General features: G+C 42.2%; 1 protein-coding gene across 1 annotated transcript in view; it reads left to right on the top strand.

Moving 5' to 3' along the window:
• Window positions 1-17,806, top strand: part of ADCK3 (aarF domain containing kinase 3) — a 47,442-nt gene that overhangs the window by 393 nt on the left and 29,243 nt on the right. The window contains exons 2-4 of the mRNA XM_009333635.1: window positions 11,183-11,377; window positions 13,738-14,148; window positions 15,400-15,466. Of these exons, the coding sequence (XP_009331910.1) occupies window positions 11,201-11,377; window positions 13,738-14,148; window positions 15,400-15,466 (655 nt within the window). The 5' untranslated portion in view covers window positions 11,183-11,200. The remainder of the gene's footprint in view (window positions 1-11,182; window positions 11,378-13,737; window positions 14,149-15,399; window positions 15,467-17,806) is intronic.

The following is a 17,806-nucleotide window of genomic DNA, read 5'->3' as shown; positions in this document are numbered from 1 at the left end:
TGCAACAAAAATCCAAACTTTGTGCTCAGCTTTATGAAGAATAACAAAGTTGGGAAGCTACTCTTAATAGAAATGCAGCGGACTCTTTTACTTAGTGTTTATCCTCTCACTTTTTTTTTTTAACCTATAAAAGATTCTTCTTTCAATAACCTAAAGTATTGTTTTCCTAAAAAGAATTAACCTAAGGACTACTAAACTTGAGTTGCTTGTCTTTAAATGAGATTGCTTCACTGAACTGGGGTGTATTCTTTGAGCATGTTGAAAACAATTCTTAGTACTGGGTGCAGAAGGATACTGGCCAAAGCCAGTAGTAGCTCAGTAAAAGACTTTTGAAAGGATTCAGAAATTGCTTCGAGTTAAAGGCTGAAAGCAGATCGGCATTTAAACAGAATTTTGGTGGCCTTGCATTTCTCTGCCATGTAATAAGAACTTGTCTCTCTTTCATATATCATCAGAAGGAAAAGTTTAGCTGCAGTTCACGGGCATACCAGTCTGCTTGCTCTTAGACCAGGAGACCTATTTCTGTGTTTCGTAAATGCTTTTTCTTTGCTGTTAGTTAGCAATGACCTTGATAACCTTGAGTAAGATATGCTTAGAATAAACAGTTGTATGTTGTCCAGTCTTACTCAAGAGGGGAAAAAAATAGGTGACCTGCTGTGCTTTGACAGTGTCTCCCTCTTAAAAACAAAGTGCTGTGATAAGTAGAAGAAAAGGTCAGAAGATGTGGAGAATTCCCTTACATGTTTACCATCTGAGTTGCTGTCAAGGAGAATCCTGTGCTATGCAATGCAGCTCTGGTTATTTCATTTGTGATATTTAGAGTAGGTTAATAATAGCTCATGTTGCATCCATGCAGCAAGAACAGAACTTTTTTTTGGCTTCTAGTCCTCTAGTAGTCCTTTTACAGGCAAGTGGTGGTCTGGTGTTTCATGCTGTGTTTGTCAGGCTGTATTATTTTTTCTAGAAACTGAGAGGGACAAGAGACAGTAGCTGAATTCCTGCTTTTTAATTTCCCTCATGTTAAACTAGTTCATTGGTTACAGAGCTTTTTTTTGTAGGTAAAGATTGGTTTGTGTTTTGTGTGTGTGTGTGGTTTATTGTTTTAACAGAGGTGCTAGGGATGGCATGTGTCTCGTGGTCTTATCTTGTGTGTCAGTGTGCATGGTATAGCTTGCTTGGTCCAGCTGGCTTGTTGAACACATCTCAGGGCTCAGCTTGATGCATGAATAAGCATTTCTCTTATTCCTTAAATCTACCTGTACTGATGGGTGAACAGTCTAGCTTAGGATGGAGGTAGTGAGTCTGAAGCAGTATTTGGGTATCCTATCTCCTGTGTGTATGTAGGTCTCCCGGTTTCTCCCTCTAAAACTGTTTAAGAAAGGAGTCTGGAAGAGGAGGCTTTTTGGCTTATCGAGCCGTGTCTTCTGGGACGGCGCATCTCTAGGAGAAGAGTAGCTTCTCTCTCAACTTGTTTTATAAGTGCTTAAAGTGCTGCCTGTTCTGTGAGTGCGTGCTTTCCTTCAGTACCTGAAGAAGAAAACAAGTTATTCGCGTATGGAGCCAAAATGCAAGCTAACGGTAAAGCACAGTAGTTTGAGGGAGGGGGTTCAGTCAGTGTCTGCTTTCCCACCCAGCAGTGAAAGCTCATTTTATTGAGATGTGCCTATCTTTAATTCAAAGATGCTCTCAATTTTTCAGATGCCACTTTCCCCCCCCCCGCCAGTAGTAGATGGCAAAATTAAACCAATCTAAGCTGGTGACAAAGACCAAGAAATAACAAGATACGCAAAGTTTTGCCCTTTCTTTGCACAGTTGTTTCTGCACTTTATTTTAATGGCTTTTGTGTTTTGTCAGTCAGTAGAGGTGCAGAGCTAAATGAAGCATGTTAAATTCCCAGTTATTCAGTATCTGAAGTGTTCTATGCGCTTCTCGCAGCATAGGAAATAACACTAGTTGCTCTGAAAAACTTAGCTGTCAATCCGTGGAGTTGGCTTCTAGAAACTTTATGAATTCACATGTCTGCTTAAACAAGTCTGCACACGTATGCAGAATTAAAACGTAGGGTTTTTTTTTCTGGAAACTGCATAAGGCTATGTCTTTTTCTTAAAGACACTGTAGATTCTGTATGTAGAGACACCACGAAAGGTGATCTGCTTGTGGTCTAGGTGGTCCTAGAGCTGTTTTGTGTTGCGCAGGTGATAGCTTCCACTTACAAAGTTCTCTTACTGTGTTTTGCCTCTGCAGTTTGTCCTGGTTTTCTGTGTAGACTAGATCTTTATGTAGCCCCTTTCATTGTTCTTCACGTCTCCTTTTTAACCAGTTGCACATCTTGGTTTTTTTGGATGTGCTGAACAACTGTGCTATAAAAGGGCTTGACGTAGTATTCTGAAATGTCACTGCTCTTCTGCTGTCTGAATTGTGCCACTTGGGAGTATTAAATCCTCATCTTAGTTTGATATGGTCAAAGCGCTCATCAAGAGAATAGTCAGGAGTAGGAAAGAGACGGGAGGGAGAATGACTGGGCAGTAAGCTCCAAGTGGATCGAGTGTTTCTTTTAGAGAACTCTTCTAAAATTGGTAAGCCTAGAATTTTATATGGCATAGTAAAGCTTTGTGGACCATGGTCATTTAGAAGTCACTCTGGGAGGTTTGGGATTTTCAAAGTTGCTTAAAACTTTGCTTTTCCAAACTAGAAGAATGTTTATTCTATGTTATACAGAATCCGATTTCATAAAATCTATACAGAGAAAGCATACAGAATCTATAATCTACAATTATTTATCAGGTGTGAGATCTTGCAGATTAGGTTTAGTAGTAAGTTATGAGAAATATAGAGCTCATTACTCTTATTTACCCTAGTGTCAAAAATACCTGTGTGGTCAGTAGGAGCTGACATAAATAACTTGTCTCAGGACTGTGGCAGAGCAGCAATGCAGGACCTGTTGATTCTGATAGACCATGTTCCCCTTCAGCACAGAAATCAATTTATGTCGTCTTGAAGTAGTCTTTTGCCTATGGTCCTCTTCTCGCATCTTATTTTTCTTCTTACAGGGACGTTTTGGCACAGCCAGAAAAAAGAAAGCTCCCATTGCTAGGAAGCTGGTTCGTAAGGGGGCTATGAATAGACTAGGATGTGTTGTAAGTTACTAAATTTGAACTTAACCATAGCTTCCAGGGCAAGGTTGAAAGCCATGGGATCTATATAGACAAGCACGCCTGCAGGATCAATAGCGGGAGGCTGTGGTGTTTGACCTGCTGTTCATGATGATAACAGAAGGGTTATGCTCACCGTGTGAGCGGAGGGTGTGTATGCCCCCTGGAGAGACATGCATGGGGTACTTCTCACTGGCTTTGTAACGTAGTGACTCAAGACGTAGCGTGCATGGTTCTGTCCTGATGTACACAAAAGGATAATAAGCAAAACATCTTCTTACACCTGAGGAAGACAGGTGTACAGTACAGTCACAGGGTGTGTCTAGTTTTCAAGAAGCTTATAATTAGAAAGGCTCTGACTAGAAACCATTGCTGGTGTGGCATTTAATAATTTACATATGACCGTTAACAATATACCGTTAAGATGGTCAGCAAACTGGCTATAAATCCTTGTTTCTTTTTGCTCTGTAGCAGTGATATTTAAAGGACACTTAGGTATAGGCTGTCTGCTGTAAGGATCGGTGTACTCTGGAGAGCGCTGTGGTTCTGTTCCCAACCCCATCGCTGACATGCAGCGTAACTTTGGGTGGATTACTTGCTCTCTTTCCTCTAAAGTAGAGAACTTTGATATCAGCCCCCTTTCTTTAGCTTTTTGAGATCTGAGTGAAGAGTGATGTGTGTTTAAGCGCAAGAGGAAGCGCTGCTATTTTTCTCAAGAATTTTGTCTTAAGTAATGGTGTATTTGAGTCTAAAGGAATCTGCACTTGTTTGTGAGGCATAGCTTTTTATTGGTTTCCAATTCCTAAATTGGACTCGGTGTGCTTTCAGAAAGTTAAAACTTCCAATAAAAACAATTACAACATAACAGTGCCTGCCAAAAAAAAAATTAACTGCAAACTGATAACCTCCCTCATTTATACTTTCTATTCTAGTTCAGAGCATAAGACCAGTGGGGAATTCTGTTGGTTACCTGTGCAGAGCTTAATGCTGCGGAGCTGTGCATCAGGCAGGGACTGACTCCGTGTGCATCAGACAGGGAGCTGAGCTTTAGTGGTCTCTTCTGCCCTAACTGGTGAAGTGACTCCGTGAGAGCGTAGAGCTGCTTTGCAAACCTGGGGGGAGATGTTTGTAATGTTTAGGTTTTGTTTGAAGCGCGGTGTTTGGAATTGCTCAGCGCAGAGCTTTAGTGTAACCTTTTTCTAATACTGCTGGTTAGAGCTGTTCCATATGGATGTGAGGGATTTGTCTTTTAAAGTGATGCTGTATGCTAACACCGACAGAGGGATGACTTGGAACTAGTGAACTGTGCTTTCATGTACGCTTGCCATAAAATGAAATAAAGGTGTAAATTCAGCTTGTAGTAGTTCTGTTTCTTAAGTATATGCTTCAAATGTGGCATCTGCCTGAATCTCATATTAATCTGTGTGTTTTGTGGTCATGCTCCATTTTGGTTTTAATAGTCTATTGTCCTTGTTGCTGGATGAAAGGTCCACATGCATGGGAAGTAACTTCAGTCACAGAATTATCAGAATTATTCATGGCTTTTGAGCCACATAGAGGATGCAGTGCAACGGCTTGTTCTAAGCACTGCCCAGTGCATAAACAGAAGAAAACTCTTGGGTTTTCCTCCTCTTCTTTTGTTCTTCCTCCCTTTCTTTTTGGTAACATGGATAATACAAAGATAGGATGTTAGGTATAAATACAACTCCAGATTGGCCCAATGACCCAAATCTTTGTTGCCCAAATAATACATTTTAAAGGCCTGCAAATGAAGTAAATGGAACATGTTTTGTCCCCCAACTACCAATACTTAGTTCCTAGGAGAAGGCACAGAATTCATTCTCAGGGGAAAAGCAAGTGAGTGGTAGCCTTAAAATCACAGCGATGGAGTCAGATCTACCTCAGTGTAATGGGAAACAACGTGTGCCCAGGACAGAATTTATTAGTGTATTGTGTCAAGGCGTATCAGCAGAGGAAGTGGCCTGTAATGAGGGAACACGCTCTCCCACTAGGATCTTAATTGTGAGTGAATTATTTCTAGATCTTTGGCCAGGGTAGAAAGAGGCTCTGTTAATTCCAGGCACGTGGGCTGTGACTATGCTTTTGCATGTCCCCAGACATTGTCCAGAGAGAAGTAAATAGAGCCGTCAGTTCAGAGCATTCACTTTGTATAGGGGTATCTCTGCCTAAAATAAAGCAGACTGTGCTTACTTTTAAAGTGTCCAAGCATTCTTTTCACTGTTATGTTGCGTGTCAAGCCATTTATGGGGAAAATTGTTCGTACTGGGTTTTGAACTAGCTGTCATTCGCCAGAAATGACTGCTAAGCCTTCTGAATTTTGGTGGAAAGATGCATTTGTCTGCCAAGCAGCCCACTTTCATCAGTGCATGTACTGCTATTATAACGATTAGAGAGTAAACAAGTTCCGCCTGCCCTTCAAAGGTGTTTGTTTTAAATGGCATTAGCAAACTATTTTGTGCAAGGGTAGTTTTAAAGCAGCTGTCAGAGACTTGATGAATTCAGTTTAAGGAGGCTTGAGTCAAATATAGGAGTCCTTAGTTCTGTTGTAGGTCAGATCTTTAAAGACATTTCTTTTGGAGCTTCAGTGTGTGGGAGATGTGGGGAGGGGGAAGAATGAAGGATAAGAAGGTAGAGCTTCAGTTGGATTTAAAGGATGATGGCAACTTTATCCTTTTAAAACGCAGTTTGTTCTGTGCCCTGTGTGGTTAAAATTTGGGTCAGCTGCAACCCAAGGAATCCAGCTAATGAAAATATGTCTGGGCAGGGGCCTGGAGATCTGGTATCAAAGGAACTGGTGGGGAGGTGTGTGATGGAACTGAAAAAGGCCGTGAGCGAAAGGATCACATGAAAGGGTTGGTATGGCAACACACGTAAAAAGAAATGGGAAAATCTGTAAAAGATTAGTTACAGAACAGCTTTATGAATAATACTTATTTTGAAGTTGGTCTACTGCTGGTTTGTGGCCACAGAACAAATGTGCTGAGTACCTGGTCATCTGTATCTTTTTTTGTGGTGTTTATTATTTTTATTTCATACTGTTGCCACTCACTCGGATGCTGTGGGTGGCTGTAACACTGATATAGTTATATAAGGGTTATAGTCCTTGTTTAGATACAGCTAAGATAACAGTGACTGTGATAATGGATAATAGGAAGGGGGGGAAGGGCATGGAGACTGTTTGTTTCCTTTGGAAGCGTGATATTTAATTATCTGCCTTACTACCTGTCCAGCCTAATATTTTTCATTTTTGTCCCATTTATGTAAAAGAAAAGTTGGAGATAAAGAAGGCAGCTAAAACTTCTGCAGACCTGAGAGGGGGAATATGGGCTACTGTAAAACTGCTGGGGTTTTGATGGGATTTTTTTGGTTGGTGTTTTTTTTTGTTATTTTGTTTTTTTTGTGGTGGTTTTTTTTTTTAATTATTCAACAGTAGATGAGCTTCTGTCTTGGGTGGATAGCAAACTGTTGATGGTAGAAGTAATTCCCTTACATTGAAAGAGGCTGTGTTGTCATGCACAGGAAACTTCCAGAAATACTTCTGAATGATTAGAAGTCTCCTTGTGTTTAAACTTGGTCTATCCTGTGTGTGTGTGTGTATATGTATGTGTATATATGAGTAAGGTTTTTGACTGTACAAGCATCTGCAAAAAAGCACGTGGAGTCAGAAGCTGGTCTGTGTGTCTGTAGGAGCACACGTTAGCATGTGGAAAAGAGGGGGAATGAATGGAGGGATGTGTTTTGAAAACAGTACAAATATAAGAATTTATCTGTTGCCTGTTGTGAGGCTTTGTGTTTCTGTTATTGGCCTCTGGTACGCTGAGTGTCTCGCTATACTTGCTTAAACCTTCAGTCCAGTAGTCTGGCGTGTTGCAGAAGGGAGGAAATGCCGTGTGGTTATTCACTAGAGGACAGTGGCTTGTGAGGCAGGTGGTCACTGCACATAGGAGCATCCCAGTCGTTGATTTAGTTTTGTCATTACAACAGGGTTCAAAATCTGGTACAGTGTCAGGAGATGGTTTACCTACGGGTGTGGCATCTAACCTATACAAGCCCCTCTGCCTACCGTGTGGACCTTGCCTGGTTTCTCAAGATGACTTGGCTCTAGCCTCCTCATGCTAGAAGGTGTGGGTGTTTTCTAGAGATTCGTTCAACTGTGAAAAGTTTACTAAGCAAAAACTGTGATCCTGCTTATTCTTGGAAAATAGCTCATGATTGACGCTTGTTAGCACTCTTCAATCCAGTTTAGCAGGCACTCTGACAGCTTGTGTAGACACGACCGACTTGTCCATATTCCATGCCGGTAGTGCTCTACTTTGCTAGTGCTAGATAACGAGTCCTCAGGAGACAAGTCAAGTGTGATATAGACTTTGTACACTAGGACCAATTCTGTTTAAAACCACTCCTTAAATCTGTTTTTGATAGAGCTTGCTTACACTGTTTGTTTATTGATTTAATAGTGGTTATGACTAGAACTTGCTCAGGGGGGGAGGGAAATCCCTTGCCTGCTGTCTGCACTGGGTGTTAACATAAGTGTATTGTTGGGGATACGTACCAGTTGTCTTGTAAGTGTGTGCTTCCTCTGTCTTTCAGTTTTCGTGCCTCTTGTCCTTGCTTGTGCTTATTGCTTCTTCACTGAAGAAAAAAGGTAACTTTCCTAATTCTTGGTTATTTTGTGTGTAGTCTTTTTTCCCTTCTTGATTACCTAGCGTGTATTTTCTTTCATGCTTTCCCCTTCTGGCTGTGATAACCTCGTTAGTCTCTGCTTTCTGTGTCCTTCCCAGGATAATTAACCAATGTGTCCTGCTAAATGTAGGGTCTACAAAACTGGATAACCTGGGATTTTTTCCACTTGAGGAAAGTGCCTTCAGTATCAGTTCAGTTCTCATAGCACTTGTTAGCTCCCACCCTCATACCACTTGATGATGGGTACAGACATTACCTGAATGCTTTCTTGCTCCTGATACCTATTGCCAAAGGATTAATCATTGCAGTATAGTTATTTTTGTTTCCTCTGCTTTTTCTTGACCGTGCTTTGTTAAAGGTGAGGACTTGGTGTACAAAAGATGAGGAACTGGAAGGAGATGGCTTACAGACACGATTCTGTTAAAAAGCAGGAGTATGGTCTTGCTTCTGAAAATATGTTCCTCCTTCTCACCCTTTATTTGTTGGTGACTCTCCTTGGGTTTGACCTCTGAAGTCCTTATTGAGCCATGCCTTGCCTTTGTGCTTGTACCGTGGTTTCCGTTTGGGTCTGAGAGCTACCTGCAGAGAATCTGAAAGATATTGAAAACAGCAAGTCAGCTGCCTGTAGGCTTGTATTTCCTACACAGAGGCCTGTGTTTCAGCAAGGTGCTAGGATAAATGGCCTGTTACAATAGCCTCGCCTTTGGCAGCACTACATAGGAAGGAGTATGTTGCTGACGCTTCTGAGCTAACAAACTGCTTGTATGGTACCTGGGTGGTTGTAACTGCTGGGCAGAGGAAGGTGGGGGTTATAGCACGGATGTCCGAAGGATATTGGTAGCAATGTGCCTAGTGCTGTCTTTTGATAGCCAAACCTGTAAAAGGCAATTGGTCCTCTTTGCTTGTTGATATATTCAGCAATGGAGGGTTGAGCGTGCATTGTGCAATGTGTGCTTCCATTTGTGATTGCATTAGCTTCCCTGAAATTTTGTTGGAAGATTTATTTTTTTTTTTAAATGCACACTTAGTGTATCATAACTATCACTTCAAGGTAAGTCCTTCAGCTGTTTTTAGGTGATAGGAGGATATGGTTTTAGTATCGTTGGTTAGAAAGAATCCGTGTTAAAAGTGGATGTTTGAGTGTGTTGTCCGAGGGTACGTCGATCTATATGGCACTACCTTTTGTTGCCCTTCTTGGGAGGGAGGGAATGAACTTTGCGCATTCAGGCTTTCCTGTGCTTCTAACACTTGCGAGTACAAAAGCACTTAATTCTTAGTAGTGGCAACCTTTGAACGGTCTCATTTCAGCTAGGACGGTATTGTGGTGTTGGCTGGTTTCTCTGCCTGGCTCTGAATTGCAGGGGCTGCCTGCAAATCCTTTGAGTGAGATCCATGTGGAAATTTCCAGTGTGAAGATGTGGCGGGGGGGAGAAACCACCTCCTGTTGACAGAGTACATGTCCTTACCTGACAGGCAGCTTTCAAGTTTAAAAGTGCATTATACAACGTTAAAACCAGCCCTAGTGATTAAACTCTGGAGAGATTCAGGAGTAACACTTCTTACTGGTCTGGAGCATACGGATAGCTCTTGTAAAGATAGCCACAGAGTAATGACCTGGGTAGGCTTGGTTTTTATTTTTACAGCTAGCCCGTTAAGCCCAGATTCCTTGCAAACACTTGACTGTCCTTCTAACAACCATACTTAAAGCATGTAATGCTCACTTCCTGACTACAGCAGTTGTTCCTGATTTTGATCACTGATTAACAGTTGTTGAACAAATATTCCAGTAACTGGGGTTTACCCCGCATTTGCATAATAATGTGTTTTGTGAAATTCAGCTGTAGTAATCCGTGTGTCTCCTGTGATTGCAGCAAACTTGTGTACTTATCCAGAAATTTATCTATAGCAGCCCATACTTCTCCTGCATGACTGATATAGCAGACATGTTTGTGAGACAGGCTTTGTGTTTCCCGAGAAGATAACTGGATCCAGTTGCTTGTGATCTGCAACAGGGCATAAGGCCGTGTGTCCTGTTGACTCAGGATCACTTGTACCACTTCAGTGTATTAAGGTTTATAGTTGTAGTGCATATGTGGGTGTTGACAAGTCGTCTTCTAAAAATGAATTGGTACCTGTGTACCTACCTAGGAAATAACTTAAATACGTGGCCTTAGACTAGTGCTCAGTACCTGTCGCAGCCAGAACATTTTTTTTCTCCAAATCATTACAGAGAATGGTGTATGGGTAAGGTTGAACCTTAGTCAGCATCTTGTGCCAACTGCATGCCTCTATCTTCTGTGTCAGTAAAGGTGGGAGGACGTGCAGCTGAGCCAGCCCTGGAACTGTGACCCTGACTGTGCTTTAAAGATGTGGGAGATGAGTGAAATAAGCAGGTGAAAATCTCTCTTGCAAAATGCTTTTGGCACCTTGGCCGCTCCTGATTTTCTTTTACATGAACCACAGTGATGTAGGAGAGCCCGAGTCCTGAGCTTGGTTCTAGGCTGAGACAACGGAGTCGGTGGAACTTGTTCTTCTCAGACACGCTCTGTCCTGCATCCTACAGTGCCCAGTTTGTGTTTGAAGACACTGAAATTGCACAGACTGTTATGAATCTGAGACGGAGTGCCTCTTTAACAGGAAGGGGGACTGAGTCAAAAATTTAGCACTGTAGTGCAGTGCTTTGCAAATGCTGTGGTAGGTAGGTGTTCTGAGCGTATTTAAGTTTCCAATTAAAAGTAGCAGACTGAGCTACAAGTTGGGGACTCGGCAGACTACCCTTGGAGGACAGACAAAGCTTACTCATTGGTGTGGGGGTGAAGGAATTTGGCTATGTAAAATAAGCAGGCATACCTCCAGGGCAGGAATGGGATGTGACAGTTGTCACTGCACTTCATCTGTGCTATCAGGCACTGAGAATATGTTCCAGGGCCTGATAATAATTAAAGGTCAAATGCTAATGCTTTTAATCCTTTTAAACGTCTGGAAGGAATCAAGACCATCTTTGCAGTGTTACTGACATATACCTGTCTTTGCTTCCCCTGGTCAGTGGTAACTTGAATATTTGTGTGGAGTCCTGGAATATTATCCTAACTCATGAACAGTCATAAGGAGAGTTCTTGCTTTGCCTGGTAAGGTCAGCTAACTAGCTGTCATTCAAGCTGGCCAGTGTGCTATCTGAGCTGCAAACAAGTTCCCATGGTGGCCGCTTGCCAAAGCGGAAAGAGATTGTCTGGGATATGCCACTGGCTTTTGGGTGACTTGAAACTGGTTGCAAACTTGTTCCTTGACCTCTTGCTTTCCCCCCCACTCTCTTTTTCATCTTTCAGCTCAGAAAGACATCAGTCATGGCGGGTGATGCCATCATGGTCATGAGAGGCTTGACAAAGCTTAGTAAAGCAGTCCTAGAAACCCAAGCAGGACAGCTTCGGCAGGTGCTCCTTGGGGGCGATGCAGTTACCGTTGCAAGGACTCTCCAGGCCGCTGCTGAAGAACAGTTCAGTTCTGCCTTGGGGAAAATGCAGGTAAGCAAAGCTTTTTGTGCACAGTCTAGTCTGATGTTTTGCTTTTCCTCCAGGTACTTTTTGGTTTTGTTGTAAGAGTGGCTAGGAACTTTCATCAGGAACTAGAACCTAGCTCTGAAGTGCTGGATCAATAATACAGATGTTGCAATGCTCTGGGAATTCTCCAGGATTTCTGTGGTGTGCAGTAGGTGCTTGGACAGGAATGGAAGGGGAATGTTACTGCAGAATGTTTCTATTTCCATTACTGGGTGTTAAGACATGCTGAAAATGAAAAGTGCTCTGTTCACCTCATCTTGTCAAAGATAAAGCTCTTGCTAAGATTGGCCGTCAGCTTTGTTATTTAAAGTGTCCTTTAAACTTCAGTCATTGATTACCTCTCCTTTGACTAAGTGAATGAGCTCTTTCAGAGTGAATTGGATTGATCTCAGTGCTGCTTCCTTTCTTGACAGAATTGGTGCAGGTGATATTATTCAGAATGGCTCAGGGTCAGGTGTTTGCATTTTCACCCCTTACAGCCCAGGCTGGATTTTCAGAACTGATTTTCAAATGAGGAGGAACATAAGGAAAGCCAGACTTTTTTTTTTTTAAGCAGCAGCTTCTGTCACTAGACATGGGGATGGTTTTATAAGAGCTTTGCATTTGCTCTGTTGCCATCTCTTGAAAACATGGGGCTTGTCTGAGGAAAAGAACTTCTCTTAATCAAAAATTATAATCCTTTATCATCCTTTAGAAAGAAAGACAGTGTAGCTCAGGTCATAATTTTTGAAGCAGAAACTAATGAGTGAGGTTTTGACATTTTTTATGCAATGAGCTTGGACTCTCATGGCTGTTTATAGCTTCAGTCCTAGAATCTGGGCCTGTGTTTACTTGGTTCTATTTAAGCTTGTAATAGGAATACCCTAAGTGTGTTTGTTTATGGGGATAGTGCTTTGTCTTGCCTTTGTCCTCCTTTTGCATCCAAGAAGAGAGACGATGTTCTCCTGTTTCCATGCCTGTTTCTCTGCACAAGAGGCCCCACGAGCACACCTGCAGAAGACTTGCCCTGTGTTCTGTAAATGAGTTGCATGAAAAGCTGCTACCAAAGCAAGGCTCAGTAACAAATCTGTAGTCTGAAGCTACATTTTCTGTTTTGAAGAGAGGAAAGTTTGTATGTTAAGTGACTGTATTTCACTTCTCTTGATCTGTGGCAGGGTTTTGGCTGTCTGACATGCTTTTTAAAATTGAAGTATGGAAGTAGAGAGGTCTTCTTGCTTGAAATCATCAGTCAGTATTGTGGCCACTGTCCCCATCTGTAAACGGGTTTCTCCTCTCCCCCCTGCTGTGATGTTGAGGTTCAGAATAGCATGAGACCTGCTGAATAACAGGAAAGACCATGTTCTGTTTTTTTTCTGCAAGGAAGGGAAATCTAATTAGTGTTTAGGAAAGAGCCTAAAATATGCTGCCTGCTGGCCTGACCACGGCAGGATTTAAAATCCTGTTGATTGGTTGTAATAGTCATCAGTTCTTCCATGGTATTGCCGCTGCCGAGGTAACTAGAATATGTCAAGTAACAAGTAAATAAGAGATAATGCTCTGCTGCTGACTTTATTTATTTCTACATTGAAAAGCGGTGGAAAATATCTGGACTTAGTGGGGCAGCTCTTGCAGGACAGAACAGAAAATACTGTCAGGAGAAGCTTGCCTTGAGTGTTGCTGTGTCTGATGCTGCTATCCTTGCTTCAAGCACAGAATTGTATTTATTTATTTTGGGAGGATGACAACAAACCCTGCCATAGTTTAGTGGTTGAATAATGAAATGTGTTTTGCAGTTGGTAATGTCATGGCTGTGGAAGGCTGAGCTTACTTTGCCTTTAAGTAGGTATTTGGTATTGCTTTGGGCTTGAAAGGGCTGACACTGCATGATTAGGGACAGGATGGTAGGAGGGAACATGGTAGGGGTAAGAACTGAATACTATGAGGTTTAGCTTTTTGTTATCCCTCCTAAGTATATTTTATGTGATATTGCAGCTCCCATCACCTGTTGTTTCTGAGCAGTGTATTCCTTCTAGTGAACTCCACAATTAGTGACCCTTCCTGGCAGTGTATGTAGAGCAAGGAGTCTCCAGTTACGGGTATTTGAGAAGCTGCTAAGGAATTTGTCCCATCAGTGGGGTTGAAAAACTGCCAGTGATCCCAGGCGTCCTCAGTGTCTCTTCCTTTTTCCTGTCTCTTACTGTGAATGTCTGCAGTGGCAGAGTCTCTACAAATTTCTTATTGTGGAGACATGACAGCCTACCTGCATGCCCATCTCTGAGGACCACAGATGGGTAGGGAGCAGGTTTTAAGTTGTCTTCTTAAAGTATTTCTATTATTGTTTGCAGGAACTAGGCAAACAGCAGGAGAACTTAACTGATCTCAGTGAAGATTTTGGGAAAGACTATGACTTCTCAGCCCGAGAGCCATCAGATGCTCCAATGGACTTCTCCACTGCCCCTGGCAAGCCTCATGAACACAGCGGTGAAGGCCCTGCTTACTCTTACACTACAAATGGACCGTTTAGAAGTGTTGGTGAGACTGGAGATTCTGGCATGGGTCAGAAGCCTTTCCCTCCCAAAATGGATGCAAGGTTATTTGGAGGCTTTAGGGACCCTGCAAATCCTTTTGCTGCTGCCTTTGGACAAAATAGGGCTTTTCACCAAGACCATTCCTCTGTTAGTGGATTAACAGCTGAAGATATTGATAAAGCCAGACAGGCCAAAACAGGTTCAGAGCAGAAACCCTACAAACAGATGGTATGTTTTTTTTTTAAATAAAGATTCTCAGTACTATGATTTCTAGACTGGATTGTCCTTACTCACCTTCTCCTGTGTTTCTCTCTTTTCTTTCTATCATTTCTTCCTCTTCCGCTATTCCCTTTTGTGGTGGCAAAAGAGGAAAGTGTCAGTGCTCATTAACTCTGATCTCTGTGATTATTTATTCTGTCAATAGCTTTTCAGGCTCTCATTTCACACCTGCCCCCTCTATATCAGATATTCTGATGTGAGAGGATGTCTAAAAAGCATACATAGGGTTAGACTTAAGTTTTATATTAACAGGAGCTCTTCTCTCATTCACTGGACTATGAGGACTTGATGTATTTATTGATGCATGGTACAGTAATGAAGGGTCTGTATTTCATCCCAGTTTTGGGGGTGAAACGTTGAGCAGGTGGGGACAGCTGTAGGCTACAAGGGTTTGAAGACTGACCTAAAGAGTCTATCTTCTCCTTGAAGGGCCCCGTTCCCTTTAGCTAGTTGTTTTGCTATGGCTGTGAAGAATGAATTGGACCCAAGCTCCTCTCAGTGAAGGCTGTGGCTTCCTGTACTGTGTCTGGCAGTCCTTCTAGAGGTGGACAGAAGGTTGCCCTGAGCATTAGTAGATTGGAGAGTAGCGTAGCTCACAATTGTTACTTTAGTGCTTCATGCCCTCGTGTGAGACAGCGCAGAAAGCCCACAGCAGAATTCACAGTGGAGATACTTACCTTCTGCCTCCTTCCCCAAACCCAGTATCAGATGCCACTGCGGGTTCACTGACTCAGAATATTGTGTTGATGAAACTGTATGCTTCTGCTGCTCCAGCTGTTGTGCTTGGGGGAATTATCTACAGTACTGTGAACCTGATAAGCTTCCATGAGTTTTATTTCCATGTGTGGAAGGGAGTTTGGGTTGGCATTGCGCTGCTTCTCCAAGTTCAAAACATAAGGGCTGCTGAGGTGAAAGTAAAAATGGGGTTTCTAAACATGGTTGTCAGCTCTTCTATCTTTCCTACCTTCTTGTCCACTCCTCTGCTTAGCGTATGTTTCAGTTCATGGTGTGTCTGTTCTGCAGTGTGTTCACTTGAAAATCTTGCAACATATATAAGGCTTGGTGTTCAAGAGAAGCTTTCTGTAGCACAGAGTTGTTCAAGTGCTTTCGAAGTTGCACTCTCAATTTGCAGGTATCTGACCATATGCCCAGTTCATTTGTGGATTTTTTTGTTTTCCTTTCCCCCTCTTTCTGCTGCAGCTCAGTGAGCGGGCCCGGGAGAGGAAGGTTCCTGTCACAAGGATCGGACGGCTTGCCAACTTTGGAGGTCAGTTTGCACACCCACATTTGTGAAGTCACTATGCGTGCACGTACTGATTAATTGAAGCATTAGTTGGTTCTATTTTCTAGTTAAGCTTGCTAATAGGAAAGTGCTTTCCCACAAACAGCTAGTTAGCTCAGAGCTTGATTTGGGCTTTTTCATTACAATTATGGATCTCGGCCTTTAGTCAGAATGAAGTCATACTTTGAATCCTGTCTTCTGTCACTCTTACATCTAACTGCTGCTGTGATAGTATGGCAAAGAAAAAAGCTCCCCACCTAAACACACCTTTCAGATGCATTCAGCAAGCTACCTGTAAACAAGAACTACAGAGTTGGCATGGGTTTTCATTTGTCTTAAGATGGCAGGCTGATATATTCCTGGAGCTTACTTTTTGTATACCTGTTCTGAAATGGAAAAAAAAGAAGTCGCTCTTAAGAGTATAGGGCAGATGACTTGGGAGTGCATAGTAGAACTGCACATCTTCATGGTAACCCATACTGGGCTGTGCTGTTTTAATGAGAGGGAGAGAGTGAGGTGCAGGTTGTTCTCCAGTCTGTACAAATACCCGGGTCCTGCATATGTGATTTCACTTTGAGGAAACTCTCCTTCTAGTCCTCACAGTATACTGTTACTGTCAAGCGTAGACAGCTGGAGCAGCTGTTACTTTAAATAATTTTTTCCAAAACTTATCCTTGCTACTTCTCTGAACAGTGGTTCAATATAAAACATATCCTTTTGGTATTGATTTTTGAGAGTGGGGAGATGATAATAGGCAAGGTTTGATTTACTTAGCCATTGCTTATAAAGCGTTTTCTCCCAGGAAGGATGTGAAGTCTGAGCTTGTAAGATCAAGCTAGCTGAAACCTATGTGAATTTATTTGCAGAATGGGACTTACTATGTTAAAAAGCAGCTAAATGTCTTCAGTAATATTAACAGATGGTGCTTATCCATCTTGTATCCAAAGCCATCAAAGGACTTAACATGTTCCTGAGAAAAAGGGAACTATCACAGTATTGCTATCACAGTGGAAAAGATGATCGCAGCTAGTCTTACTTAGCTAATCATTAGATGAGTAGTCTCTCTGTTTGGGGTTTTTTTTGGGGGGGACTGTAGTGTTTTGAGATGATAATAGCCTATCTAGGTTTGAACAGTCTCTCCCAAGTAGCATGTTAGGCCCTTGTGGCTCTTGTGATTCTCTTCCACAAATTTGACAGAGAAGCACATGTGCAAAGTAGACATTGCTGTGTTACAGATCCCAGAAGAAAGAAAAATAGCCTGTCGAATGTAATTCAGATCAACTATTATATAAAAAAACAATTATTCTTCCTCTGTGTGTTTCTTTGTCAGAGTAATATGCACTCTAGGAGGAGTTGGGCCAGGGACTGATTCTATGCAGTGCAGGAATAAACAGCAAGTGAGTTTTGTGATAACATAAGGTTTTAATGCTGGTCAGATTTCTTTAACCCTGTCATTCGTTGCAGGCGCTCTGGTTTCTCAGCATATTTAGTATTCCTTAAAGGGAAGGAGGATTCGTGATCTGCTTTTTGGAGTAACAAGGCACCACTTTAAAACTCACTTGACTTCTTTGTTTTTAAGTTCTAGTAGCATACAGGTCTCCGTTCTAATCTAGCCTTGATTTGTATGGAAAGTGTCACAGCACTTTTAGCTGTCATCTTCCAAATTTATCTGTGGCTGCTTGCTGACAGCCGGTGGATGTGAAGTGGCAGATGACCAAATTTTCCATGAACTTTGAGTTCCAGTGCTGTCGCTGTGCGCTCCAGCTCTGGGCACCCAAGGCTGTTGCATGAGGAAAGGCTGACTCATGCTTCAAGGGGAAATATAACTAACTACCTGTCTTCTCCTAACCTCAGGATAAAAAACAAAACAAAAAACCCCCACCAAACCAAACCACGAAGGGAGAGTAAGAAAGTAAGAGGTTGTTTATAAGCAGCATCCCCAGTCATATCTGTGTGTGTCATCTATTTTTTTGGTCTTGCCCTTCTCCAGTTGTCTGTTTTATATGATTGAAATTGCTGGCAAGACAGAGCTCTTGCTTTCAGACTGCTTTTGGGGGGACACTGTGGTGCAAAAACGGTGTTCAGATTCTCTGGTCTCTGCAATCTTTTGTTAGCATTCATTGCTTATCTTTCCCTCTGAGTTTTTCCTCGCAACAGCAAGGAGAAGTAGTACTGTCAGTACACTGGCTAACAAACAAGGGATATGGCCTATAGGTAGGTTTTTTCCAGTTTAAGAAATCCCTTGGTAATAACTTTGGTAGGCTGTGGGTAATGCTTGAAGAAGGTTTCTGAGGGTGTGGTGAGTCTGAAGCAGTGTGGGCAGCC

The sequence above is a fragment of the Pygoscelis adeliae genome, unplaced genomic scaffold (assembly GCF_000699105.1).
Source record: "Pygoscelis adeliae isolate BGI_AS28 unplaced genomic scaffold, ASM69910v1 Scaffold1, whole genome shotgun sequence".
In the NCBI taxonomy this organism is placed as follows: domain Eukaryota; kingdom Metazoa; phylum Chordata; class Aves; order Sphenisciformes; family Spheniscidae; genus Pygoscelis; species Pygoscelis adeliae.
The sequence above is the reverse complement of the archived record's forward strand: the minus strand, read 5'-3'. Positions and strand labels throughout refer to the sequence as shown.